This window comes from Miscanthus floridulus, chromosome 19 (genome assembly GCF_019320115.1).
Source record: "Miscanthus floridulus cultivar M001 chromosome 19, ASM1932011v1, whole genome shotgun sequence".
In the NCBI taxonomy this organism is placed as follows: Eukaryota; Viridiplantae; Streptophyta; class Magnoliopsida; order Poales; family Poaceae; genus Miscanthus; species Miscanthus floridulus.
Genome location: NC_089598.1, coordinates 117,227,181 through 117,254,997, shown reverse-complemented (window position 1 = coordinate 117,254,997; position 27,817 = coordinate 117,227,181). Strand labels below are relative to the sequence as shown.

Sequence of the window (27,817 nt, the reverse complement as noted above, 5' to 3'; positions counted from 1 at the left end):
TCGACATGGCGACGGCGAGGATCGGCTCTGCCCAGACGAGAACGAACACGAAGTGGACACACTGAATTTGGTGCTGCAAGCGGCAGCGTTTTCCGTTGATTGCTATTTCTATATAAAGAAAGATACATGCAACTTTACATGGCTACTATGGAACCAGAAAAATCACGGTGATCACGCACTGATCTATTTCCTAAGAATAGAAAAGCTATCCTGGGCTTACTATAACAGGAGCACGCATTACTTTGGGCTCCCCAAGACGGGAGGTGCGGACCTAGCGATTCTGCATTTTGTTCGTTGCTGCTGCATCAGGGATTTGAGATAGCTCAGGAAAATGCTGATTCTTGTCATCGTAGAGCCAACTGCAAGCATTGCCTGATTAGAAAATAATGATGATTTACGTGTATTTGTTGTGTTTGGTGAAACTTAAATCACCTATTCAGCATTGAGGGCGCAGTTCTTGATAGAGTGTTTAGGAGACCTGAAGCAGAGTAGGAAAAAGGGCCTCGATTTGCTAGTCCGTCATGGCAAGCCTGAAGAGATCCTTCCATCAATTGCAAAGGCTGTCAGTGCACACACAGTAGGTCCCCTTCTGCACAATCTTATCTCAATCAATTTTAATATAGTTGAATTCTGGATCTTTAGGTACTAAATTCATGTTAGGCACCTAAGATTAAGTCAGAAAAGCGCTGTATCTCCAGATTTATGCTCACAAGGAAACCTGTAGCGAAGAGCTCCTTGTCGAACGCCTCGTGAGCAAAGGCTTGGAACAAGTTCAGATTGGTCAAGGAGGAGCATCTGTCCCGAAGAAACCTCTGAACCCCAGGTTGCAGCTCATCTGGGGAGCAACAATGTACCACATCGATGACCTCCCGTTCCCAGTTAACAACTTGCCAGACGTGTACACACAGTTCAGAAAGGTTGGGATTTTCTTTGCAAATTCTAGGTCTTTTTTGCAGGCGTGATGATTAATGCTGAAGCAGTGTTTTTTGGCAGGCAGTTGAATCGAAGTCTTTGGTTAGGAACTGCACCAAGTTGCCGCTGTCGCTCTGTCCGCCCCCTAGTTCCAGCATAGATGAGATTGGAGGATGGGGGACCATACCAACAGCAGAGTCACTAGGCCTGAGCGTTACAAAGGCAGGTTTAGTTGCAGCTAGTTGTGCTTTAGTCAGGTGCTTCACGAGTTCCAGTTTTAATCTGTACTGTTTTCTTCTCCCTGCAGTCTGAGAAAGGAATGCATTTCATAGGAGGAGAGAGAGCAGCTCTTGGTAGAGTACATGAGTACTTCTGGAAGAAGGATCAGTTGAAAGACTACAAGGTGACTAGGAATGGCATGTTAGGTCCAGACTACTCCACAAAGTTCTCTCCTTGGCTTGCTTCTGGCAGTCTTTCGCCACGTTATATTTGTGAAGAGGTAAGGAATTCCTCATTGCCTGCAGAGCTCGTTAGCTTTGCCTAATACAATATGTTATATGTCCTTTATGATGCAGGTGAAGAGATATGAGAAGCAAAGACTGGCAAATGATTCTACATATTGGTTAGTGTGCCTTCTCATAAGTTGCACTCCTCGCAGGCTTTTGTAAGGTGTATTCCCATTCATAGAGTGAAGCGCCTTTTCCTGATAAGTCAATGGCTTCAGGGTTTTATTTGAGTTGATATGGAGAGACTACTTCAGATTTCTATCAGCAAAATATGGGAACGCCATATTTCACCTGGGTAAGGACCAAATATGGAGCTCTCTCTCTCATACCCTTAGGTTTTGTATAAAAAAGACCTTTTATGATGAAAATAATGCACAACTATGCCATTTGGGAAACATTTCAATTTTGTCTGGTAAAGGTATAATCCGGCTGCAAACTATTGTTTCAGGAGGTCCGAGGAAAGTAGTATCAAAGTGGAGTCAGGACCAAGCACTGCTTGAATCATGGAGAGATGGTCGAACTAGGTATCGTATTACTCCACTTTATTCTTTTGAAATCTGGAGCCATTGTTCTTGTGCCTTCTTAATTCAGTCATGGTAAATTCTAGATATCCTCTTATTGATGCCAACATGAGGGAGCTTCCAGCCACCGGTTTCATGTCCAACCGTGGTCGTCAGGTATCCTTCCACATCTGACCACATAAGCAGAAAAGACAGCAGAGGGCTTAACACTGCAGGGCATCTATTCCCAATTATTAATCTCTCAATCACTGCCTATCTGCAGATTGTCTGCCCATTTCTTGTCCGAGATATGGATATTGATTGGCGAATGGGAGCCGAATGGTTCGAGACATGCTTATTGGATTATGACCCAGCTTCAAATTATGGCAGTTGGACATATGGAGCAGGTTAGTTATGTCTTTACTGATCCTTTAAATACTGGATAGAACAATATGACCAAAGAAAATAAATTCAAGAAAAACTACAAAGGTCGCTTACATATCCTTGTAGACTGGAACTGAATGAAATGTTTCTGCTGTACTCTGACAGGAGTTGGCAATGATCCGCGAGAAGATCGATACTTCAGTATCCCAAAGCAAGTAAGTATTTGACCAGACTGAACTCTCTTACCTGAAAAATCACTACCATAATGAACCAAAACTTGGGATACATTGCCACAGTGAGAAAATTGTATGTTTTATGAATCGACGGATCACTTCAAAGTACCAAGATGTTAATTTCACAGCATGTTAGCTTGTAACTATAGCAATACCAGTCCAACCTCAACAGTTGGTGACCGCGCATGATTGCATGAACATCCATATGCAGGCCAAGACATATGATCCCGAAGGGGAGTACGTTGCATACTGGTTAACAACTTCGGTCGCTCACAAAGGAAAGGAGAAATTTCCCAGGGGCCTCATACATCAGGCAGATAGTACCACTGAAGTTTGACGGTGAAAATCAAAAGGATCAGCAATTCAACCGGCAGAGAAGACCAAACAACACGTACAGAAGACAAGTAAAATAGGAGGCTCTTAGAACCATCTATCAGTAGGAGATGAAGTATTTTTTTACATAACTGATTGTAGTGTAAACATGCACGAATTTCTCTATGGTCTTATGAAATGTTCAGATGCATTCAGCTACACTTTGCAATGTTTGTCGGTAGATCCAGCACAAATGATTAGAAGGGCTAAACATTAACCTACGAGGGTAAGGGTAAGGGTAAGGGTAAGAGGTCAAGAAAACCCCTGAACCCCAGCATCGTAGCCCATGTAAGAATGACCACAAGCGAGGCCGGGTTTTTTTTAACCTCAGCCTGAAATTTGCTCCAACAGGAAGTCGAACTCAGGACTTAAGAGTGCTATTAAAAGCCACCTAACCAACTCAGTTAGAGGCCCATTCACAACACATTTTAACATGACAACCAGAAACTGAAGAAAGGCAAACATTTTCATTCAGGTTACCTCATTACTCAACAACAAAGTTTATGCCAGTACTTATTCACCAATACTAGCTCCACTAACAAAAAAAAACGAGCAAAATGATATTTACAACACGGCCAATGAGATACTCTAAACACTCAATAAGACACCTCACACCTTCAAAAGGGAAGCTACTCATATATACAAGTTAGCCTTGCTGGGAGAAGCAGAGATTCGGCTACAACGTCACTGAACGGTCATGAAGTTGATAAATGTAGCTTCAACCTCAAGCCTTCGTAAAAGATTCTGTTCCTGCACAGTAGCGAGCATTGTAACTCTTGGCTGGTATAGGAATTCCTATTGACTGATCTACGTTGTGCACTTTCCACGCACAGAATTGTGCATCATGAACAAGAGGATTGGTTGCACGAACTGGTGGGGATCCCATAAAGTATGGAGGTGAAGCCTGCAGATTGCAAGGTCCGACAACAGAAGCATTAGTTTAATTCCAAATAAATTCCAGTTTAACTGTGCTAAAAATTTAAACCAAACCACCTCAAGAAAAGAGAAAGAAAAAAAAAAGGATTTTTTTTAATAAAGGTGATAGATTAAATGGAAGTGGAACCACGTTTGAGAAACATCAGAATACAGGTAGTAGTTTGATAAAAGAACTTTACGTTCAAAAAAATTGATGAAAGAACTGCAGAGAAACGAACCTTGCTAAGAATAAACTCAGAAAGATCTTGCGGGGCTCTCAAGTCATGTTCCCTATACCTCCTTGACTCATGAGCATCAGTACAAGAAAACATCAGAACATGCAAAGTGTATGACTGTTTATGCAAATATTTACAAGTACTATCATAACAGAACTGCCAGACCAGATCAGAGAGCTGGATTGTACCTGCTGCTTTTGCATGGTATTGGACACCTGATCGCTACATCTCTGCTTTCTGTGCTTTGGTAGGTTTCCTTCAGTGTTTCTGCTCTTAGACCTTGTAGCCTTTTCATTTCCTCTGTTGTTTCATTTCCATACAATGCAAAACCTTTTTTATAAGATGTAAACTGGGTCTTAGTCGCAGTTTGTATAAGTTACCCATAAAATGGAACTATATTATGTACAGCGAAGCATGGTCTGAACCTGCTGAAGGGTTTGCAGAACTCATGAAATGTTCCATACCCATGACAGGAACAGGAACTAAGCTGCTTCAGTAAACAAGGCTTCTGCACAATCAAGTGTAACCCCAATGGTGAATGATCAGTAAATCAAGAAAAGGTATCTTCACATAGTTCAAGAGAATAGTTAACGAAAGAAAGGGGCACACGGTTAACGGGGATATTAGTATCACCAAACCCCACTAGAAAGCCCTGTGGCACCCTGCTGCCTCACTGCCCCAACACTGGACCGGCAAACCTTCCTCCCAGTTTCTGTGATTGGGGAAGAGAAAGCCAAACTCGTCCCCTGAATCCTGTAACCCTAATGGCGCTCACCTGGTGCCCCAACACTGTACCGGCATACCTTCCTCCCAGTGTCTGTGGTTGGGGAGGAGAAAGCCAAACTCGTCCCCTGAACCCTTGTACCCCTAATGGCGCTCACCTGATCCCCCACCAGGCCACACCCATTCTCGCCCCACCAGGCCATCACCCATGGTCAGGTAGCTCCCATCCCCATCATAGGTGCTCGTTCTGTAATCACTGTGGCTGCCAGAAAGTTTGTATCTGCCTGTGCCATCTCTCAGACAGAATACCCCTCCAAAAATCCTACCCCCCTCAACAAAATCTCAGACAAAATACCAGAATCAGGACTGCAGCAGGTCCTATTGTACATTTGTACTACATCGGGAAAATAGATGGTGTACTTGTACAGCAGGTTCTTGTGAAAATTCCCCTCAAGAAACTCCCAAGTTCTCGTCTTGCCAACTAAAAAACTCACACAGATATCAGTTCCACAATCGTGTTCTTCAAGGAGCATCATTTCCATGACCTATCTCGGAGACGGGCCACGGTGGCCGGTGCCCACAAAGTTTGTGTTTTTGGCGCGTGGGAAAGGTGAAACTCGAGATCCCAACAATAAATGCTGGAATGAATCCAGGCATTGACGCCGCGAAAACCAAACCTAACGGCCTCGCGCATTGCTTCACCCTCAGATTCCAATCCGTACAACCATTCACCATGGACCCAACAAGAACCTAGAGGCGAATCTTTCGACAACACAGCGATTGATCTATGCGAACAAAACAACCGTCGAACCGCAACCACGGACAAGGGAAGGAAACAGCACGGCGGTGGCAACTTCGCCGGTACGGGCTAGTTCACCAGATTAGTCGTCCTCCTATATACAGACCAGAAGACAGAAGAGGAGAAACCGCAGAGGAACCACCTGAACGGGAGAAGGGGACACCGAGGCTGCGGGGTATTACTGCGGAGAGGGGGAAGAGGGAGACGTCAGGCGTGGAGAAGAACCGCGCCCCCGCCGCCGCTCCCCGTCCGGCCGCCTTTGCCCTTGGCTAGCGAGCGTGCGTGCGTACTACGTGTGAAGGGAAAGCGAGGAGAGCCGGGCTGTTTGCCCCCTGTGTATTTATCCGGGAGATGAGAGGACGCACGCCGGGGCTGCGACGCCAGGCTCGAGAGCAAGACGGCGAGAGGATAAGAAGCGTGGCGCCTGCGGGTACGGTAAGGGAAAGAAGCGGCTGGCGGCTGGCGGGGCGGGGCCGCGTCTCGCGCGCGGCGGGGCTGATGAGTGATGAGGGCGCCCAGCCGCCGTGACCGTGTCACGCGCAGTTGCAGTTGCGCGGCGTGACGTGCAGTACACTTGTACGGTGCCGTCGCGCTTGTGTGAAAGTGAAACGGTGCCTTCTTGAGGGCGCCGCCGCTATGGATGGTGCAACGGGTATAAATTATCTGCGTGCCCGCGGGTAAAAACCTGTTAGGGTGAGGATACGGGTATCATTTTGTACATATGGGCATGGGTGCGAGTTTGATTTTGTGCTCACGGGTAAATAATTTACGGGTATAAAAATATCTTACCCGTGCCCGCAAACCCGCCTGACATGTGGGTCTGCTGCACAAGTATATAAAGGACTTTCTAGGGTTTCATTTATCCTTCCCGCACAGCCGCAATCCCGCCCTCCCGCACGCCAAGCCACAGTGACGCAGCCTCCCTCGGCTTCCGCTCGACCGCTCCCAACCTCCCAGGCCTCTCGCCCACCCTCGGCCATCCCTTCACTCCCGCCGCCACTTTTTCCGCCCGCCCCCGCCCCCCCCCCCCCCCCCCCCCCCACCTCCCGTGAACAATATTTGTGTGATTTGAGCCATGTGTGTGTTGTTCTAGACTTGTCACTTGTGCTTGTTGAACCATATTTATTTGGCTTGTACTCTTGTTATTAAGATATTGAACAATAGTTGTGAACTGTTATTTGTGAACTTGTGTTGTTGTGCATTTGATCTGTGATCTGTACAGGTTTGTGATTGTGAACTATGAATTTATGATCTGGCTGGCTGGTGGGCACGGGTGTGCTCGTGGGTGACGGATGCGGGTTCAATTTCGGGCTCGTGACGGGCCGCGGATGCAGGTGCGGACATAGGGTTTGCCTCCCGGATGCGGGTTTATAAGCCCTCCACCCGTGAGTAATGTGCCCGTTAACATCCATAGCCGCCGCCGTGACCGTGTCATGTGCAGTTGTTGTAGTTGCGCGCCGTGTAGATCGCACAAATGTGGAAAGGGAACTGCTGCTGCCGGTGCCCGATGGGCCGGTAATCATGGACCTGAAAAGCCCACCAAAACGAGACCCAGATTACATACTCTTTCATTTTCCTTCTCAAAAGAAAAAAACATACTCTTTCCTTTTTCATTCAAGAAACATTAGCGTGATTCTAAAAAAAACATTAGCGTGATTGCAACGGTCTCCATGTTTTCTTTAGGGAAATTTTCCATGAAATTAATCCATGAGATGCAAATGGGAAAGAAACTGAGTCCCTATCAAAATGGTGCTTAGTTTACAGACACGATTTAAAAATGTAGTATCTATATATTAAAAAAAGCTAAAACGACTTATAATTTGGAATTGATGGAGTAGAGATGAAAATAAAAATGGAACATTGAGAAATTTTAGATAAAAGTGATATCATTTGTAACCATTCTAATTATTACCTAATTTAAACATTTGATTTTTGAAATACAAGACGTCAAAGGTTTTAAATTTATCTAAAATTATAAGGTATTCTGGATTGTTCAACCTCATTCATACTGCTTGTCTTTTGAATCACATCCATGCATGCATACCTTTTAAACACCACCTTGCCCAAATTATGTAATTGGTAGCCAAAATCAATGACATGCATGCTTGTCTTTTTAAACTATGTCTTACTAGGAAATTAAGCAAGTTAACAACCAAACTATCTAATTAGTGAGAACCAAGTTAGTATTTTTTCAAACTCTTTATCTAGTCCTAAAATTGCTTTGATACCTTGTATTTCGGAACCGAGTATTTTTATCGGTCGTTTTACATAATTAGACTCACGAAGCAAAGGCTGCCATTGAAAAAAAACAATCAATAGAAAGAGATGATGTATGTTGCTAAAATGCCATTCTAACCTTGGGTCAAGCGGGCCTAGGATTTATTTATACGCCGGTATGAATTAGGTCCGGAGATATCTAGAGGCTTTGGTTTTATTAGGGTGCTTCTCTATCATAGTGGTTCTCTCTTAGTGTTGTTATGGAGCATGTGAGGTAGGTGAGGGGGTAGGCTTCTTGATCGGGTTTTCTTCCCAACGTAAGAGTCATCGTTGTTAAGGTGGATGTAAATGTCCTCATGAATCTAGTGATCCACATTTCTTTCTCGATAGTAGATTAGGCGTGGAGAAAATGACAGATTATCCGTCTTCCTTCCCAATCCCAAGCGAAACACGCACGAAGAACACATGACAGAGATGAAGCACTGAAATAATTGATCTCTTACTCAAGAATAGATGGGCGCATGTAAGTTTATATGGTGTCAACACATCAGGGGTATATTCAGCACAATGAGCTCAAGTTTCATTAAAAACTCATTCGAAAACACAATGGAAGAAAAAAATGGAGAAAAGAGTATTTTTTTGCCACCTAATTGTTATAAACGATAGGCAATATAAACGACGAATAACAGTAGATCAAGCACAGGGAACACGAGATTTTAACGTGGAAAATCCTCCCAAGGTGGAAGGGAAAAAACCACGGGCACCAGCCAGTAAATCTTCACTATATCGGGTGAGGTTACAAACGTCGGAGATTTATAACTTTTCTTATTCCAAGACGACGGCTTACATAAAGTATATATATAGATGGAAAAACCCTAATAAGTGACGATCCGTACCGCGGGGGGCTTCGCCCCCCGCACCCCCAGACGTCTCTGGGTGCGGCAGCGAAACATGATGAGCTAACTTCAGCCTCTGCTTCGTTTCGGCCCAAGCCTCCCGGCGACGGCCCTCGCTTTGCTCCGGCAGAAATTAGCTTTTATCTTGTACATAACTGAATTTTGATCACAACTCAACACTAATGCACTTCACCTGTTGTCTCAATAATATAAGCCAGAATCTTCTAGGTGTTTAAAAAAATATCCAATTTCTAATGAGATCCCACAAATGCACATTAGAATGGTGATATCGGCACACAACACAATCAAATATTTATGGATAGAAAGTTATTGATTGTTGTGCATGCACTGGTTGATAAGAGAGTCGTATGAAGAAAGTCTTGCCAACATATTTCTGTAAAATTTATGCATCACACATGCTTGTGAAGGCCTATAAAAGACTAAGCCAATATATTATAAAAATAATAAAGTTACTATATACATCTAGCTATCAACGGAGATGTCAGTTTCTAGTTTCTAATGGAGAAACAATTTAGTTAAAACAATCACCCATACTAAGCGAGAGACACGGACTTAGATGTTTGGTTGTATCTGTGGTAACGCAAACGTAAATGAAACAAAGCTCGGTGGAAGATAGATTTGAACTAATTCCATTTATATTTGTGTTACTGTGCAAGGAACAAAATAGCACGTTACATCACTTCGCTTGGTTCACCTCATGTCCACATCTCAATCATTTGACATTTAGGCCATGTTCGGCTTACACCATATTCAACTTGTTCGGTTTGTTTTTTTAGCCGAAACAGTATTTTTCTCTCACACCAATTCAGCCGGAACAGTATTTTTTTTCACAACAATTCAGCCGGAACAGTATTTTTTAGCCAGTTTTAGTTAAAATTTAGCAAGCCGAACGGAGCCTTAGCACCGAATTTGCATTATGGAGACATTGGTATCAAGTTTGTGCGAAAATCTTGAGTACCTTAATTTCATCAATTGACAAAATGACTAGCCAAAAAATAAATAATGTTTTTACAACAGAAAATAAATAATCAGCATGTTCGGTTGATGCTGGTATACGATCATGAATTATTATCGTTGGCTGGTTTGGTGTGAGAAAAAATACTGATAGAAATTTAAGATGGTTAGCGAAAAGGCCGAATGTTGATGGAGCCGAGGAGCAAACAGGACGCTTGCTGTATTCCAGCGACAGTTGCGATACAAGCCACCGGCGACACATACTCTCCCTCGCTTTCCCCATTCTCCCCCTCCCCCTTTCCCACGACAAGAACGCTGCGACCTCCCTCCTCGTCGTCCTCGATCCCAATCCCTCCTCGTCACGATCACAAACCCATATCGATCCGTCCGGTCGCCTCCGCATCGCCAGCCTGCAACTCCTTCCTTCGGTGAGGGTGTGTCTGGTTCGTGCTCCCGCAGCGGAGGCTGGAGCCGAGATGACAATGCCGGGCTCTCCGGCGAGGCCGAGCTTCTCGGCCCTCCGCGGTGCCCGGTGGCGCGCCGATCTCGGCGTCATCCCCGGCTCCGCCGCCGTATCCACCGACGAGCTCCGCCGCGCCGCTGCCGACTCCCGCCGAAGGTCTGATCGTCTCGGGGAATCATGTTGCTTTCGACCCTGCAGAAGCTTCTTACATTTCTTGAAATGATTTAATACCAAGATTGAGCTCATTTCGCGGCCGTAGATCAAGTTATCTTAGGCTTTCATACCAAGATTGTTGCTTAGTTCTTTATTGCCTTTCTCTCAAATATTGTATGCCAAAGATCCTTGCATATACTAATATAATGTTCATGTCAGCCTCGCGCCTGCCACAGTTCCTCATAAAAAAAAAAGTTCTGACTTCTTGAAATGCTGAAATGGTCCTTGATTGTTCTAAAGATCTTTATTGTTTGGTTTGACTCCATGGAAACAAACTAGAAGGGATTAGAGATTGGAAATTGAGAACACTGAATTGTAATTAGGGTGAATTCCTAGGCCTGGTGCAGTGGTGAGAGCTGTCTCACTGAGTCACCAGGTCGCGGGTTCGAAGCAGCCTCTCCGTAGATTTTGCGGGGGGAAGGCTTGCCTCGGTTTTTCCTTTCCCCAGACCCCACTCATGTGGGAGCCTCTGGCACTGGGTCTGCCCCTTTTTCCTACTAGTGGAACTAACATGCTTTGTTGTCCTTGGACAAGCTGATCAAGTAATCAAAATGCATAATATTGTTAAATGGACGATCTTTGTTACTACTACTTGTTAGTATGTGGTAAAAGATGCAAATTTTGTTGGGTCTCAGGGCTTTGACTCTAGAATTTTAATTGTTGATTGCTGCAGATATGCTAATCTGCGGCGAAGGCTGCTAATAGATCCCCATCTTTCCAAGGATGAAGAAGGTGCTCCTGACTTGATTGTGGAGAATCCACTCTCGCAGAGCCCAGGTAGGCACTAGCTTTTGCCTTTTGCCTTTAAAGTGTGTGGTCTCTGAGTTGTCGTGTTACCCATGATTTATTAAAAAACTAAGGTTATGCTTGGATAGGGGATGTTTTGTGCTAGATTAACATATGAGTTACAGTCCATGTGTCCGTGAAGGTAGTCAGATGTTAAATAAAGTCTTCTGTTAAAAGAAAGGGGAGGGAATGCAGAGAGAAACCTTTTTTGTTGCACTGTTATCTCTCACTAGCTCCAACCTGCAGACCATGCTATTATTTTCTTTTTTTTCTTCTTGAACATGCAAGAGACTTGCGCATCATTTCATTAAAAGAGAGAAGAGAATACACAAAGGGAGGGCAAGACATGCTATTATTATCTCACCAGTCATATATTATCTTCAATCAGTACTCAATCCTATAGCAATATAAGAAAGTGACATCTTCCACAAAGTCACCATTAGTGACATCAGCTTTTATGGGAAAAAAATCTGTACATTGTCATGCAGGGAGCACTTGGGGCCAATATTTCAGGAATGCGGAGCTTGAGAAAATGCTTAACCAAGATCTGTCCCGCCTATACCCTGAATTGGGGGACTTCTTCCAAACAAGCACATGCCAGTCTATGCTTGGACGTATATTGTTAGTATGGAGCCTCAGATACCCAGAGTTTGGTTACAGACAAGGTAAATCGTTGATATCTTTTCAGTCACTGGCTCACTGCAAGCTATTTATCTCCTGAAAAAATGGTTGATACCAACTAAAGTTGTATAGCCGCAACATGATATGCCTAAGTGCACATCCCCGGAGTTGGCTCCTAATCTTATACATATTCAAAGTTTGTCACTACTCACTACGTGGAACCAAAACCACACTTCTAAAAATAACTACCTAGTTCTTTCTGCAATTATTAACCTAACTTTAGTTGAGTACTTCTATATTGCATATTGAAGCAAAATTTATTTGGCCTAGTTTAGGTGACTAAACATTATTTCTGCCAAAGGTAAAAATATAGGTGCACTTTGTCACAACATGCCAAAACCTTTTTGAACAACTTAACAAGACGTGGCTTTTTGTTAGGATCGTTTTAAGTTTTGGACAAATCAAACACATGTAATTTCGTTGCTGTCAAGTAATGAAAATTCGGCTATTGCCATTGTGGAAAAAAACAAGGGTCCAAACCAGTAGGTGTGTGACTTTTGTTTTCTGATGAGATAACCATTCATCTGTCCTCATTGTATGCATTTGTCAACATAAATCACTTTCCTCCTACAGGAATGCATGAACTCTTAGCTCCTCTTCTCTATGTACTTCACGCTGATGTGCAGCACTTCAGACAAGTCAGGGACCTTCATGAAGAACTTTTGGGTGATGATTTTGATGGTCAAACTTTTCCAGATCGTTCAAAGCTGAACAGAAGTGACAGGAAAAACAATGTTGAGGGTAGAACAGCTAAAATTAGAAGTTTGGCTGACCTTGATCCTGATACTAGAGATCTTTTCTTGATCAATGATGCATATGGAGCAGAGGGTGAGCTGGGTATTATTTTATCAGAAAAGTTTATGGAGCATGATGCTTACTCTATGTTTGAGAATTTGATGAACGGTGCACAAGGAGTGGTTGCTATCACTGACTTCTATTTTCTGAGTCCTGCCCCAGAATCAAGCATGGGTTTAACACCTGTAAGAGAGGCATCATCTGCAATATATCACTTGCTTGCTAGTGTTGATTCCTCTCTTCATAGTCACCTTGTGGAGTTAGGAGTTGAACCTCAGTACTTTGCATTAAGATGGCTACGCGTCCTATTTGGTCGTGAATTTTCACTTGACAGTCTTCTGTTTATTTGGGATGAGATCTTCTCTTCTCCTAACCATTCTTATTGTACCGATATCTGTAGTGGGGCAGATTATCAGTTTAAAGTGTTATGTTCTCCTCGTGGTGCACTGATTTTGTCGATGGCAGTATCAATGATGCTTCATCTCAGATCCTCCTTGTTAGGGAGTGAGCATGCGACTTCTTGCCTAGTGAGGTTGTTAAATTTTCCAGAAGATATTGACTTAAAGAGCTTAATTGAGAAAGCCAAGTTACTGCAATCTTTTGCCCTTGAAGCAAATCTTCCTTCATCCCCAATGAGAGGAAATTCTCTCTTGACTACACCCAACTATTGGGAAGAGACATGGAAGATTCTCCAGCCATCAATGGACCAAAAGGGTGGTGGTATCTTCAAGATGAAGGGAAGGGGCTTCTTGAGAAGAAGCTTGTCTAACACTGAGTCGAATGTTTCCAGAAGCAGGGCTGCTAATTTTGAAAACAACGATATGACTTCAACTAGGCAGTCCACTACTGATGAACTTCACAATGCTGATGTAGTTCCTGCGGAGCTGATAAATAGTGCGCCACACATGCTATTAGAAAAACAAAAGCATCATGTTGGTAAAGGTACTGCAGAGGCTATTGAGAGTAATTCAAAGAATGCATGTGAGACAGGCCAGCATGATGGTTACTGCTCAACTTCAGGTGAAATTAGAGATCCTCTTGGAGCAGCTAGTGGGTATTTATCGAGGAGCAGCAGTACCACTTTGTCATGTGGCACTGAATACGATCATGATACCCATCATCTGGAAGAACCATGTGGTCCCTGTGATGACAGAGTGATTAATGAACCTGATCCACTCTTTGTGCACAATGGTAGAACTGATGAAGCAGCAACAACAGATCGAACATCTGGAATAGTGGATACTTATCCAGTTCAACAGCGTAGACTGTGTTCTGTTGATGGGAAGCCGAAAATAAAAGATGACCAAAATTCCACTAGTGATAAAGGTGGCCAAAAAGAAACATTGGCAATATGTTCAATAACAAATGTGGCTGATAAAGAGTTGAGCAGAACATTAAGATCTCTTGGTGAATCTATGGTTGAGAACATACAGGTAACCTTACTTGATAAAAACTAAAAAGAAACTTGTTGCCAGATAGAGGCCACATATATATATTTATCTGGTCGATCTTTTTCTGTAAAGTTCATATTTTATGTTGTCAGTACCTCTTAGTTTATTTATATTTCCCTTTTAGAACTCATACTATTCTGATAATCAGACACTAGACAGGTTTATCAAATATTAGAGTTTGTACTTCCTGCCCCCCCACCCACCCACCCACCCACCCACCCACACACACGCCCTCCCTCCCTCTGCTTTCCTTGTAAGAAGATATGAAAGAACAAGCAGATAATGCCCCCATTGTCGGATCTATGCACCTTAAGCTCAGATCATGAGATGCCTTTTCTTGTATTTTCCCTTGGCTAATTTGCTAGTTTATATCACAGGATATCGAGATGCTATTTCAACCAAATTCACTATCAACTTCAGTGGAGAAACTTGAGAAAGCAATTCCTAGAAGCACAGAGCAAGCTAAGGCAGTAGCAGCTCTAAAAGAACTCAGGAAGATCAGTGACCTTTTACGTCAAATCTAACCAGTACAGCTATAAATATTTCTTCCATACATACAGTGTTGTACTAAAAAAAACATACAGTGTTGTAGTTTTTTATACGTATCCCATTGGACAATGGATCTGATGTAACATGCTAACAGTATATAACCATCTGATTGATTGGTAAATAGTAATTTTGTACATGTTCCCTGTAAGCTGATAAATCGTAACTGTACATCTGAACAGCTGCCTGCTGGTTTTTAAATGAAGGCGGCATACATTTTTTGGCTTGTGACCCAACAATAAATCTGCAAGGTTTCTGCGTTCTTAACGCCTATTTTGCCATTTCTTATTTTGAGAACGGTGGCAATCAAAGATTGTTGCCCGTGTGAGATGTGAATACAGTGGCCACCTACATCATCAGATGAGAGTGCATTGTGGTGGTACCATTGAGGCTTGAGCCCTTCCACATTTCCACATCATGAGAAAGTTTATCAGCTGTTTAGATATTCACCTTCAAAACCTGCCGTTTGTTGATATATGCCGAAAGAGCTGGATTCAATAGTGGTCCGATCATATGCTTCAAGTTGGTTGTGTTACAGTCAACATTACTGTTTATCGGTGTGGAAGCTGGGCCAGGCGATGATATTAACCATACAAGCTTAAGGCATAACAAAATAATTACTCCTATTCATTTTGGCTTTAGATACATTATTGTAAAGCAGACAAGGAATGAAGTTAGATTCATGCAGAGAATGTCTGCACGACCCAATGGCTTAGCTTCAACAAGAACTCACAAGGTGGAACATAAATGAATATATCACCGAAGAGGCGAAAGATCAAACTTGGTAAGGCCACGATCAACGATAAATAGTGACAAACAAAAATTTTCATAGCATGAGTTGTCCATGTCACCTTACAACAATGTCACACAAAAATTGATAGTTTAACAACCTGAGCTTTGAAAATATGCATATGGGTTCACTCATCTAAGTAGTAGTACAAATGCTCCCGCAGTGGTGTGTCAAACATGAACTCATTCCTTTTCCTGCTCTGAGATCCATTCCATGTATCCTGCAAGCAATATAAAATAATGTCAACATGATTCAAATGCGAAACATCAGTGACCCTTATACAACATGGAAGTTATAGATTACACTGTAGAGTCTGATGTGAACCAAATTGTTTGAGAAAATAGTACTGGGCACAACATGAATCTAGCTATACAGATTTTACTTATGTCTTGGAGATTTGAGATGCCTAAAGTCTAAAACAGGTTAACTAAACGATCTCCATGTCCCTACCACACAAAAATCAAACTTGATTACTTGAACTTGAACTACTTGTTGTACAAGGTATAATAAACGTTGTGGGCTTAACCCCATCATAATGGACAAACACGAACTGAATGTTGTGGACTTGCAAACTTCATAAGTCACACAAGCAAAACCACATCAGGAAGCTCAAATCAGCCACTCAACTGATGGAATTCTTTTAGTTTGCCAACATCCAGCTTATTGTCCTCAACTCCTCATAATCTGATGCACATGGCAATTCAGCCAGATTGCATGCACCTTCCCAGCAATCCTTGACCAACTTAATCAAATTTTCTTTCTTTCTTTCTTTTTCTTTTTGGCAAAGTTGGTTGCCCCACAGACTAATAAGGATACAAAAAAAAAAAAACTTGGATGTTTTGCACACCATAAATATAATCAATAAATACTCCCCATTCCTTCCAGCAGCAATCACTAGTTCTCAATTCCACATAGAAGGGCGATAATCCAACCACAGCACTAAGCTTGCAACAAATTTCCTAGCTGGATTTTAATCCCCAATCTTACTGCACCCAAAATTTCATAGCTACCGATTGGTCCAAACAAGACATATAACAGAAGGCTTCAAAAGGCGAAATTTCAGAGCGACTACAGAAACTCCCAGGAAACAGGGGCCTCACCATCTCGCCGGGCACGGGCCACATCAGGCGACGGCGACTGGGCTCGGTGACGGCTTTTGGGTCGGCTCCTTGGCGTCGGCGAAGTCCTCGGCGTTGTATACGACGGTGAGGAAGAGGGAGCACGAGGGGCAGCGCGCAATCTCCTCCCCGAGGCGGAGGTCGTCCAGCGTGATCTGGAAGAGGTCGCCGCAGGGGCACGGGTACGTGTACGCCTTCAGCTCCGCGTTCCACTCCATGTCCTCGATCTCCACCTCGTCGTACGCCGACATCTCGCCGCGGCGAAACCCTAACTCCTCCCCGACCGCGCTCGCAACCGGAGAGAAGACGCGTCGTCGGTGTTTCGCGCCGCCGCAAAGAGGCAGTTGCGTGATGAGGGTTAAGGCGGTGGACGGTGGTGGGCGGCTGCTAATGTTCTGATTACCCCTTGTAAGATTTTAATTGTTACGAAATTACCCCTGAGAGAAACCGGCGGGCGGGCGGAAGCAGCCTGCGGTTTGCCGGTTTGCTTCCAGAACGGACGTGGGAGTCGCCGGAAAAGCCCTTGAGTATCTGCTATATTTACCCGACGCTCCCCACTTCTCTTCCCAACAGGCCCTCAGACCTTCGCGAGACGCGCACCAGCTCGCCGTCGGACGCAAGCGCCTAGCAAACTGCTGCTGCTCCGTCTCCCAGGCTGCCCGCTCCGACTCCGGATCCGTGACGCGAAGGCATCCATGGCGCGCGTGCACTCCTCCCGGGCAGCGGTCCTGGCGCGCCGCCTTGGGGCCCAGCCCCAGCCCGGCGTGGTTCTGAGCCGCCGGCACAACCACACTCGCCGGCGTGCGGCGGCGGTTCTTGAAGAGGACGCCGCGGGGCCCTCTGCACCTGCGGCGGACGCCTCCGCGCTCTCCCGGCGGTTAGAGGAGGCGATCGACAGCGCCATGGCGCGGGCGGCCGAGCCCGACTGGGCGCCCTTCCGGCCCGGGACATCCTACTTCGTGCCGCCCCGGCCCGCCGGCGTGGCCCAGGGGATTCTCGCGCTTATTGGCCACGGTGGTGGGCACATCGGCTCCTCGGCAGCGCCGAGGCGGGGGCTCTCCACCGACGAGGCCCGCGCCGTCGTCGCCGACTCCCGCGGGTACCCATGCTCGACCTACTTCATCAAAGGTAACAATTCGACTATTTGGGATCTCCATTTCGCTATTCGGATTTGCTCGATTCTGAACTGAAACGGATGCATAAGAACTGCTAGAAATCAGAACAATTTCGAGACATTTCATCGTTCTGCTTTGTTTCTATAGCACCTGCTTATTGAGAGTTCTGTCTCACATGGAGTATCGACAAATATGCAGGTCACTTTCCATATGAAGTGGAGAGCCCAAATATGGATGCTAATCAAGCTCAAGAGGAATGAATGGAAGGAGCTACGTTATTGCACTGGATGAAGGGGGTCTGGAAAAGGTGTCACTTTCATGTCATTTAGTGCTGTTGTACAAAAAAAAGGAGTTGAACTGATGAATTCGTGAGCTACCGTGTAAAATAAAATTGTACTGAATTCATGTGATCTTCTAATTTTATGTAAGACTAGTCTATAAATAAAAACTATGGTTTCACCATCTTCTCTATGCTATCCGACATCAGGAACGTATGATGGGACACTGCTCCCATATTAGCTGATATTGGTGTACAAGTCAAAGCTGTGTATTATATTAACGTTTCAGATCATATTAGTTTTCAATTGTGAGCACTACTGCAGTACAGTGTATTGTCAAGATACAGTATTCAAAGTTTTTGAACTATACAAGTTGCTCCTCATAATTGTCAATGTTGTGTGTGATCAAAATTAGTGGGAGCGGTAGAAACAAAATATGCAATTCAGACTAAATTTGAATTGCTTTGCTTCGGTGGATTAGCCATCGTGACGAGGCTACTGAATGGATCACCAAAAGGATTGGATAATCCAGATTGATTAGAAGGGGCAGAATACTGGGACTGCTGCTGGTATGTTTGAGGCGGCAACATCACCATATGCTGCTGCTGCTGTACCTGATAGTACTGCTGCTGCTGTGCCTGGTAATATTGCTGCTGCTCTGCCATCATAGCTAGCTGCACATTTGACGGTGGCGCAAAGCTATTTGACATGGCAAATGGATCATTGGGGTCAAATGGGTTTGCTGCAAGACTTCCAGTGTAGGTTACACTGGCTATTTGTTGTCTCCTTGCCTCGTCTTCGTAAAGACTGTCGAGCAATAGCTTGTCAAATCCCCCAGCCTGTTCAGCAAATGCAAGTAAGTAATTTAGCTCTGATTGCTTTTACTTAAATTCTGTATTTATGACCACATCTTTTACAGCTAATAATCTGTGTGAATTCATATGATCATATTTTCTCTAGAGATAGCAAAGGTCTACATACCAATTGATTGTCGACTTGTTGATTTGTGTGGTTACTTGGTGCAGTAACCAGTGCCAATTCCCATCCAGCCTTGTCAAGGGCAAACAAGTCTCGAGAAGTTGACATCTTGTTTTCATAACCTACATTTAAGAGACAAGTTACTACATAGTGCATGCAGCTTAACACATATGATTTTCCTTAAGTAAAAGCATTCTCTTCACAAAATAGCACCAATTCAAAATTGCTGCTAGTGCAGTTATGCTTAACAGGATATGCTATTGAGCAGTGCATTGATATTATAAACACTGAACCTGGTGCCACAATAGCAAGAGCCAGTGCATTGCTTTCTTCAAGGTCTGCAATCATGGGGTTTACTTCTTCATCCTTCTGCAGTTCATATATTAGTAAAACATGAGGCTTGGAAGAAGCAGGTATTGAGCTGAAGTGTAGATTCTTCTTGAAACATAGAGGAAATACTAATAGATCCCCGGTAGTCGCCCGTGGCTGAGGTTCCACTGGTTCTTCCAGAGGCCCAGCAGCAGGTTGTGGCTCTGCTTCAGGCTCAGCAGATTCTTGTTTTTCATCTTCCACAGGTTTCTCGGCTTCCTGTGGAGCTGCTTCTTCATTATCACTAGGTTGATTATCTTCATGGTTTTCCTGGTTTAGCAAACAGCAATAATTATCAGAGATATTCTCCTATGTGCTTTGACCTTTTGCAGTTCCACTGACACTGGACACACTCACCAAACTCTTACCTCAGTATTGGCACGGGGTGCTTCTCTGATATACTCTTCCATTGTCACAAGAAATGAAGGCGGCGGCTGCATAGTGGTAATTAGTAGACCATCAACACAGTGACTAATAGTACAATACAGTGTGCAGAGGACAAAATTTAAGTCATTCCAATTTCCAAATGGGATTTAAACCACTGACATTTTTACACTTATAACTGTGGTATATTCAGTGATGTAATATATCTTTCCTGAAGATTTATCTGTTAAAATCAGTAAGGAATGTCGGAACATGCCTGCCTCAGAGTGGGAAACTGGAAAGTCCTGGCCAGCTCAAGATGTTTGCAGTGGTCATAGAAATTAGAAAGTTTTTCTGCCTGTGAAATTGATGGTACACACCATGAGATTCCAAGAACCAGATAGTTCATCCAAATATATACTCTTGAACCCAGTTTATGGTAAAATTGCTTAGTTTCTATACCTGCTGACCAGCTCGTTTATAAATTTCAAGGGCCTTGATTGCATCATATTTTGGCATCTCAAAATACTGCATCACATGAGAGAAATGTAAGTTATTCTCCGTATGTTCAGATTATGGAGATATATGTAAAAAAGCATTTCAGTAAGAACTGGAAGTTACCATATCAACAAGATTGATGATGCCATCATTGATTGAACAGTATATTTTGAAACTTTCCTTCAAAACCTATGGCCCATAAGACCTCTGTAAGACTTAAGGATATAAGGAAACACACACCATATTGTGCCAAAAATCTTTGCCAGAACAAGTTTCAGACTTACAAGAGCTAAGGCATATTGGACAAGGTAATTTGTGCAGGCTGCACCTTCAGGCTGCAAAATGACAATGGAAAATGAAATGTTGTATCGGCATCAGTCTATATCAGAGAGTTGTATGTATACACTGGCCGCTTAACAAAATTTCTTATTTGAAAGCTCAGTAGTGTTTCTTATTTCATAAACCAGGCTTAACACAGTTTTATTTTCTAAAATTAAACCTGACAGTAAATAAGCCTGAGAAGCAGTTTCTGCAATGCTGGCAACTGATCCAAAAGTTCCCCGAGCGGCAGGGTTCTTGTTCTGCTGTGTGCCTGGGATTTGCCAAGATTCAGCATAGCATTCACATGGAGCAAACAATTCACAATGATGCCTACCTTGCCAGAAGCGTGGGGTAACTTGAGCAGACGATCTAATTCGACGTCGTACTTGAGAACCCTGAAGCACTCGACCCGTTCGTCCAGGTAGAGCGCGTACGTGCGAACCCAAGCGGAGCAGTCCCAAGCTGCATGAAAAAGCGAGCGAGCAGAGAACCTGTTTGTTCAGGCATTGAAGCACGTAGAACAAACACAGGGAAGGCACATTTTTGCACCCATGGAAAAATGCAGATTGAACACAAAACGACCTAATGGGCTGGAGTCATCCTTGAACTGTGGGATCTGCAGAATGTTCCCTCTGTATGAATAGGTGAGGAAATCCTCCTTGAATGTGCCATCGCCTTCTCTGAGCAGCCTGTGTATCACTATCAACGTTTTCAGTGCAACCTGTAATCAAGAAATGGGTTGGCATGTGCTCATGGCTGGCTGCCCTTCACATCGCAAAATGTAACAAACGAGCAGTTCTCAGAAAGGTAGCAGAATCAAAGGGAACCAGAAAGAAATAGGCAATAATGTGTGAATCAAAGGATCGTCACGAATTCATGAACAATGGAGCAAGAAGAAGCTAAGACCCACTATCCAGTTCTTGGTCTTGGACAACCTCCTCGCCAGCGTGCATATCGAATAGGCGACGTCGGCTCGCGGGCGATGCCCCGAGGTCGCGAAGAGTATCCCTGCACGAAGCAGAGGAAACTGACCATGAACACCTGCTGCTGTTGCGAATGCCCTCTCGGAAACATATAGAATCGAGCTAGCACTCACTCCTGAAGTGGCGCTCGTTGGGCGGGCACTCCACGTGGTTCGTCGCCTTCACAATGGCGATGTCCAGATCCTGCAAGGAATTCATCAGAAAATTAAAACGCCTTCACAATGGGCAATGGGCAATTGGCCATTGTGGGGGCGAAGAGCCGGGAAGGAAGATGACAGTCGAACGCCATGGGACGGGAGGCCGGGCGGCGGCGCCCGGCGCGGCGGGTGAATAGATGGGCACCGATCGATCGATCGGACATCGGAGGCAAGGCATCGTCGTCATCACCTTGTACTCGCTGTTGAAGTTGGCGAGGCCGACCTTGGTGGAGTCCTTGAGCGCGCCGTAGGCCTTGCGCCACGTCCCGGAACCCATGCCGGCCGGCCGTGCCCCGCCGTCCTCCGCCGCGTCCCCACGGGCCACGCGATCACCGCTCACCGACCGGCAAACCTGCCAGCTAGGCAACTCCCCAAGTTTAGCGCGCGGCGGACGGACGGACGGGGAGGCGAAGGGAAAGGAGCTAGGACGGGAGGCGCGGGCTTGCGTCGTTTTGGTAGGAACGGAACGGCCTGCTGTGCGCGTACGGTCACTTCGGCTCGATCAGGTCGCTTCGCCCGCGCAGGGCGCGCGCGTGCGCGCCACCGGACTCTGTCACGGTGTCAGCTAAATTCGATGAGTATGATTCCCCAAATCAATCGCCTTCAGGCCTTGTCCGTTTTATCCGGAACCAAGTGGGTTAGAGTGGATCGAGGAGTTAAAATACTGCTTAGGCTCGGTTCGGTTCTTCCGGAACAGGCCGTTCCACGCCTGAAACGGTTCCGGTGCACTGCTAGTGTACCCATCCCGAGGCTGCAGTCGGTTTCCCCTCCGTTTCTCGCGTCCACGCGTGGGCCCGCGCTGCCCAGACCATTGCTTGACCGCACCTGCATCACCCGCGCCTATGCGGGGCCCGTGCCGTCCGAATCTACTTTTGAAACATCCAGACGCAACACTTGTAATATAAAAAAAAGACGAAACATTCGAAACATACATCTGAAACACTTGAAAAAACAATTGAAAACCATTCCAAACATACGCAACATTCAGATAAAAACACTTGCAACATATATGTGAAACATATCCAACATCCAGATAAATACGTTTGCAACATACGTCTGAGAAAAACAAATAAACATTGGGGACGGACGGTGTGAAACACTTGAAACATCCAAATAAAAACGCTTGTAACTTACGTGTAGCACCATTGCAACATATGCAACATCCCGATCTATTTTTGCAACATCCGTGTGAAAACACTTGAAACATACCTCTAAAACATCTGAAACATTTCAACTGTACACTTGCAACATGCATCATATCCCGGTGCGGCCTCCTCCACTGTCTGCATTGGGGCGCTGTAGCCGTAGCGGGAGGTGATGGCTCCGCGCAAGGCCTGACGCTTCTCCTTGCGCTGGCGGCACCTGTCAGCGTCGTTGGGCGGAGCGAGCGGCGAAGCAGGAGCAACAACAGGAGCAGCAGGGCGAGCACGCAGAGCAGCGGCAAGAGCAGCGGACGCGGGCGCGGAGCATCGGCAAGAGCAGCAGCAGGAGCTGCGGGCACGGGCGCGCGGGAGCAACGGCAGGAGTTGCGACAGGAGGAGCAGGGTAGACGGCGAAGTGGGAGATGGATGAATTGACTGGATATTGCAGAGTGAGCGATGGATGAATTAACTGGATATTAAACAAAGGTTATGGCACATGGCTTCACGCCCGTGTCCGTCTGATACTTGAGTAAAAAGTCGGATGCTCGGATCGAGGAATTACCTTATACAAATTTGTGAAGAAATCATTTGGCCGAGAATGATTCCCCATGGACTGAACCGAGGCCTTAACCCCTTCCAATCCTCTCCAACTCTTTTGTTTGGGAAAGAAACGAATAAGGCCTCAACGAATCTATGTTGTGCCGTTCCATGTCTACTAAGCTATACTCTACAACATCTTTTTTTTTTCGATAACAGACTGCTTGGTCCAGCTTGTATTGAAAGCCGACAACATCTTTTTATTTTAGTTAGGGTGGCATGGTAAATTTCATCTTTTTTTTTTTTCCTATAACAGACTGCTTGGTCCAGCTTGTATTGAAAGCCGACAACATTTTTTATTTTAGTTAGGGTGGCATGGTAAATTTCATATTAGTGCCGCTGTGCAAAGTGTGAACCTTTTCAGTTTACAAAGATGGGACTTAAAACTAACCGATTATGGAGGAGGGTGACATATAACAACAGTTGCTGGGCACGCCTTTAACATCATTAGGACCAAACTAGAGAAGCGAATTGTCTCGTCTCCATAATTCAGCATTTTAACATCATATCCTTACATTGTTTCTTTCATATAATGCCTTATTTGATAAGACTCATCTTTAAAGGCTTCTCCGAAATAGCCAGAGCCATTTTAAAGAAGCCACAATTTTATATAATTCGTTTGATAAGACTTTTCTGCATAAGTCGAAGCTAGAGCAGAGAAGCCATACCAATCGGGGACTGGTTGGGTCTTAGTGTTTGAAATTTCGACATTAGTGTCTGGCCAACCGTTAATAGCCCAACAGAAATTATAGAGATGTCCACAAAGGCGTGCGCGTTCGTGTTGTCGTCCCGATGCGCGTTTTTCACGAGCTATAGGACACACCGGCGGAACCAGCCTGGCCGCACGGTTCCATCGGTGATGACACGACCCCGGCGCATAGCTATCCACCGGGCCCCGGAGACCGTGGCCTGACACGACTCCGGCGGAGAGCTATCCGCCGGACCCCGGAGACCGTGGCTGCAGACCGGGATCGGATTGGAGAGCACCGCCACTGCCACTCAACAGGCACGCCAAACACCCTGACATGCACGCCTCGTATGCGTAAGCTCGTCAGTCCCCCAAGAGCTCACTGAACACTGAACCACGACTGTTTTTACTCGAGCTAGCATATAAATTGTGATTCAGCTTTTTGTAAAAGAGATTAAACAACTATAACATTGTGATCCATTCTTCAGTCATCAAAATTCATTCAGCGAAGGTGACAAAACTGTAAACACACATACCCACACCCAGTTTTACACCCACATAATAACAAAAATCCATCGGCGATTCATGGTTGCATGATACAACACAGCCTTGGGTCCTTCCAAACACGACAACCTTTTCTGTTTACTTGGGTCCTTCCAAACACGACAACCTTTCTGTTTACATCTCACCGAGTAGTAGTTCTCCAGCAGCATCGAGTATTTTACTCTTCTTTTCTTTTGCTTTTGCTATGGCTTTTGTTTTTAAAATGCTTTTCCTTTCTTTTGTTTACACACGAAGACACTGAAACTCGTATGACGTATGTTGGGTGTTGGAAGGAGCATTTTTATGTGTCATCAAGATGCCATGTATAGACACGGATTTAATAACTTCATCCGAGAAAAATTGACCCATTGTATCGACGCCGATCTGTGACAGCAGGAGTTCCCTATTTGGAAAAAAAAAACTTCCTCATCTAGTCTGTGGCCTGCTATAAAAAGCGAGCAAAAGACCTCACAGGAATACGATAGAAATTAAGAAATATTGTTACCTCTTAGACTTAAATGATACCTTCACATGCACAACTCACATCTGAGGATGGGTGCACAATTTTCAGCGTTTCTGATTGCTGTCACCTAGACGATTCTTCAGCTGCAAAGATAAAAAGTCAATTAAACCGGTTTCTGTTAGGACTAATCTTGTCATATAAGGCATATTAGTGTTAATCATAAAGTATAGGCATTTCTAGATGAGAGAGTACATAAGTCAGTAGCATTAGTGGTAATTGAAGTCTAACACCGCAGGAAGCAAGCTGCTGGGGTGAAAATGGAGCAAAATTGTTTTTTTACTTGTAGCTATAACAATAGGTTGCTTAGCTAGCAAGTAGGGGAATGTGAACTGTGCTCTATTAGATCGGTTCGTGTAGCAACCGACCTGAAAACCCTATAAAAGGGGCAACAACCCTCCTGTGTAGAAGTGAGTTTGAATTAGAGGAGATAGCTTTGGTTTGGTTGTGAAGATGTAGTGTGTATGTGTGATAGGAGAGCATAGTTGTGAAGATCAAGCAAGGTGTGAAAGCTTGTAGTGTGAAGCTATAAGATCAACATAGTGCAAGCTGGTCATGTATAGAACCACCCCCACCCTTTCCTTTTCGGTTGGGGTGGGTGGGTTTGGTGGTGTTTTCTTTGGCAAGCTAGGTTTCTTTCTAAATCCAGCTCGTCTTGTATTCTTCTATCTTAATGAAATGACAAGCAGATCTCCTGCGTCGTTTGAGAAAAAATATAGTGCAAGCTTGTGTCTGTAGGAAACAAAGAGATTTTGTTTCCAACAGTTTCAAAGAGAATCCATGGCAAAATCTAAAGTGTATTCAGGGTCCTAATAGGTAGGACTGATGAGCACATGAAGCCCAGGGCTACAAAGATCAGGCAACCTCACATAAGGCCCTATACTTCAGTTTCTTTTTCCTTACAGGGGACACGGTCACACGGAGTTCAATTTCTCTTCACGTAGATAGTCATTGAACTCCTTCATGATGAGCACTTAAAACTGAAATAAATGCTTACTCCTAGATATCACTTTCATGCAACTGATTGAACTTCAGTCACTGCACAAGAACAGATAATTCCTGGACTGCAGCCTTTTCTTTTTCTTTTTCTTATGAAAATATGTTGAGCTCAGGTAAGTGGTTAAGACCATCAAAACACACATAGAAGCACAGGATTAGATGATGATACATATTTGACCAACCAGGATTGAATGGTGTCAGATTATTTGCCTCTGTGGACATATGATCATCTGGTTGGTTTAAACCACTTTCGAATTTTAATTTTGTCATATGGCACTACTTAAAGAGAAAATTTAGACAGCTTCATTTAAAAACTTAGTGTAAACAAATATTTTTAGATGCGAATTTTGATTTGTTACATGGCATTACTAAAGAGAAAATTTAGACATAAAAAATATCCAAACTTCACTAGTGTAAAAAAAAATCTAGAGTAACTAGATTTAAGTGATACTAATGTCTGTGATAAGAAAAGGCTTCTATACAATATTCTTTGAAGTTTTACCAACCAATGGTCACGGTCCTCATATGTTATGAGGTATCACAAAAAAGAAACATTTCCATAAATAGGAAGCGTTCAATTTTTATTGCAGAAAGCACATCACATTAGTTTATCAGGTCAAAAATAGGAAGAAAATTGTAGTCAGTTCCTGTCGATGCGGGACCCACAGGATACCCCGCAGGGTAGAAAAAAGATCTAGTCCAACTAGGATTCTTCCCACATAATCGTAGTAGTAGAACTATTAGGTAATACTACTAGGAAATCTCATTATAAACCGACTAGGACTCTGGCCTCCTGACTATATAAAGGAGGGCAGGGCTCCTGAGAGGGAGAGAACAATTGTACAACACAACGCAACACATTACAATCAATCTAACGCAAAGGCTAACGCCGACTGGACGTAAGGTTATTACTCGATCTACGATCGAGGGCCTGAACCAGGATAAATCGACTGTCTCTTGCGTTAACCATCGAGTTCAGCATACGCCGAAGCCCGAACATACTGCCCCGGGTACCCCCGTGGCAGGCTATCGGTGGTGAAACATCGACAGCTGGCGCGCCAGGTGGGGGATTTCGGCGACTTTGCTTCCGAGAGCTCGATGGACCTCGACAATATGATTTTCCCGACGGGATCAACCTTCATCTTCGGCTCATGGATCTACGAGGCAGACAACAACGGCAAGCTTCAAAGCCATCTCCTCGAAGATTTAGATCATCTAAAAGAAGTTCCTATTCCAACGACTACAACGGATTAGCTCACCAGAAGATTCACGCAGCTCATAGTATCCGAATCAAATCGGATTTCACGACCACTCGTATCCGATTCAAATTCAAGCCCCAAAGCGAAGTTTTATCAGAGTGTTTTCCAGAAACCGAGTTCTTTTTTGGCAAGATTCCGGAACACAACCCAAAACAACTCGGATTACCCCCAGAATTCTTTCAAGTTGAGTTCTTCTCCATTTGGGCTCGACAACATGGCAAGATCCTATCAAGGACAGGTCGAAAGATTTTTTAATCCAAGATTCGGGATACCACTGACAGGAGCTCAGGAGGGCCTCGTGCTAACGATAACATCGCGGGACTGTATCATCCACTGGCCAAATTCCGTTCCTGAGGGTAGCGGAACCCAACTAGTCGGCACGACAACAACAGCTATTTTACCCTACCAAGAAGGAGACTCGATCTACGACACCGAGGCATCCACTAAAGTTATCAG

At 44.5% G+C, this 27,817-nt stretch overlaps 5 protein-coding genes and 1 pseudogene across 8 annotated transcripts; 3 read left to right on the top strand and 3 right to left on the bottom strand.

The window, feature by feature from the left end:
- Nucleotides 1–5: 5 nt before the first annotated feature.
- Nucleotides 6–3,138, top strand: LOC136526681 (cryptochrome DASH, chloroplastic/mitochondrial-like; annotated as a pseudogene).
- A 203-nt stretch (nt 3,139–3,341) lies between these two features.
- Nucleotides 3,342–6,071, bottom strand: LOC136528255 (uncharacterized). The gene is made up of 5 exons (XM_066521188.1): nt 5,723–6,071; nt 4,484–4,566; nt 4,247–4,388; nt 4,062–4,122; nt 3,342–3,811 (listed from the first exon to the last, which is right to left on the bottom strand). The coding sequence occupies exons 2-5, from the start codon at nt 4,524–4,526 to the stop codon at nt 3,632–3,634; spliced, it is 426 nt and encodes a 141-aa protein (XP_066377285.1). The 5' UTR covers nt 4,527–4,566; nt 5,723–6,071; the 3' UTR covers nt 3,342–3,631.
- Nucleotides 6,072–9,936: 3,865 nt separating this feature from the next.
- On the top strand, nt 9,937–14,742 carry LOC136527310 (TBC domain-containing protein C1952.17c-like). Its single transcript, XM_066519997.1, has 5 exons — nt 9,937–10,287; nt 11,018–11,121; nt 11,619–11,795; nt 12,385–14,039; nt 14,435–14,742. Exons 1-5 carry the CDS (start codon nt 10,145–10,147, stop codon nt 14,579–14,581), a joined length of 2,226 nt encoding a protein of 741 aa, XP_066376094.1. The 5' UTR covers nt 9,937–10,144; the 3' UTR covers nt 14,582–14,742.
- A 657-nt stretch (nt 14,743–15,399) lies between these two features.
- LOC136527715 (diphthamide biosynthesis protein 3-like) lies at nt 15,400–16,776 on the bottom strand. The gene is made up of 2 exons (XM_066520526.1): nt 16,494–16,776; nt 15,400–15,613 (listed from the first exon to the last, which is right to left on the bottom strand). The coding sequence occupies exon 1, from the start codon at nt 16,760–16,762 to the stop codon at nt 16,517–16,519; it is 246 nt and encodes an 81-aa protein (XP_066376623.1). The 5' UTR covers nt 16,763–16,776; the 3' UTR covers nt 15,400–15,613; nt 16,494–16,516.
- Nucleotides 16,777–16,784: 8 nt separating this feature from the next.
- On the top strand, nt 16,785–18,102 carry LOC136527714 (uncharacterized). Its single transcript, XM_066520525.1, has 3 exons — nt 16,785–16,919; nt 17,085–17,639; nt 17,825–18,102. The coding sequence occupies exons 2-3, from the start codon at nt 17,207–17,209 to the stop codon at nt 17,884–17,886; spliced, it is 495 nt and encodes a 164-aa protein (XP_066376622.1). The 5' UTR covers nt 16,785–16,919; nt 17,085–17,206; the 3' UTR covers nt 17,887–18,102.
- Nucleotides 18,103–18,238: 136 nt separating this feature from the next.
- Nucleotides 18,239–22,087, bottom strand: LOC136527713 (putative clathrin assembly protein At5g57200). Of its 4 annotated transcripts, XM_066520523.1 has the most exons (15): nt 21,804–22,011; nt 21,530–21,599; nt 21,344–21,441; nt 21,016–21,154; nt 20,768–20,895; nt 20,612–20,704; nt 20,397–20,447; nt 20,236–20,301; nt 20,077–20,142; nt 19,892–19,972; nt 19,620–19,685; nt 19,342–19,521; nt 19,176–19,251; nt 18,886–19,004; nt 18,239–18,743 (listed from the first exon to the last, which is right to left on the bottom strand). In XM_066520523.1, exons 1-15 carry the CDS (start codon nt 21,888–21,890, stop codon nt 18,348–18,350), a joined length of 1,716 nt encoding a protein of 571 aa, XP_066376620.1. In that variant the 5' UTR covers nt 21,891–22,011; the 3' UTR covers nt 18,239–18,347. The 4 variants fall into 4 exon arrangements, with proteins under 4 accessions (XP_066376620.1, XP_066376618.1, XP_066376617.1 ...); XM_066520521.1 differs by having other exon boundaries at nt 20,612–20,895; XM_066520520.1 differs by having other exon boundaries at nt 19,176–19,521.
- Nucleotides 22,088–27,817: the final 5,730 nt, after the last annotated feature.

Coding starts and splice junctions, on each gene's coding strand:
- LOC136528255 (XM_066521188.1), bottom strand. CDS start 4,526: ATGGGTATGGAACATTTCATGAGTTCTGCAAACCCTTCAGCAG. Junction 4,389..4,483: donor TTCTGCAAACCCTTCAGCAG/GTTCAGACCATG, acceptor CTTATAAAAAAG/GTTTTGCATTGTATGGAAAT. Junction 3,812..4,061: donor CTGAGTTTATTCTTAGCAAG/GTTCGTTTCTCT, acceptor TGCAATCTGCAG/GCTTCACCTCCATACTTTAT.
- LOC136527310 (XM_066519997.1), top strand. CDS start 10,145: ATGACAATGCCGGGCTCTCCGGCGAGGCCGAGCTTCTCGGCCCTCCGC. Junction 10,288..11,017: donor GCTGCCGACTCCCGCCGAAG/GTCTGATCGTCT, acceptor TGATTGCTGCAG/ATATGCTAATCTGCGGCGAA. Junction 11,796..12,384: donor AGAGTTTGGTTACAGACAAG/GTAAATCGTTGA, acceptor TTCCTCCTACAG/GAATGCATGAACTCTTAGCT.
- LOC136527715 (XM_066520526.1), bottom strand. CDS start 16,762: ATGTCGGCGTACGACGAGGTGGAGATCGAGGACATGGAGTGGAACGCG.
- LOC136527714 (XM_066520525.1), top strand. CDS start 17,207: ATGGCGCGCGTGCACTCCTCCCGGGCAGCGGTCCTGGCGCGCCGCCTT. Junction 17,640..17,824: donor CTCGACCTACTTCATCAAAG/GTAACAATTCGA, acceptor ACAAATATGCAG/GTCACTTTCCATATGAAGTG.
- LOC136527713 (XM_066520524.1), bottom strand. CDS start 21,890: ATGGGTTCCGGGACGTGGCGCAAGGCCTACGGCGCGCTCAAGGACTCC. Junction 21,155..21,343: donor CCAAGACCAAGAACTGGATA/GTGGGTCTTAGC, acceptor TCTTGATTACAG/GTTGCACTGAAAACGTTGAT. Junction 19,973..20,076: donor ATAAACGAGCTGGTCAGCAG/GTATAGAAACTA, acceptor TCAATTTCACAG/GCAGAAAAACTTTCTAATTT.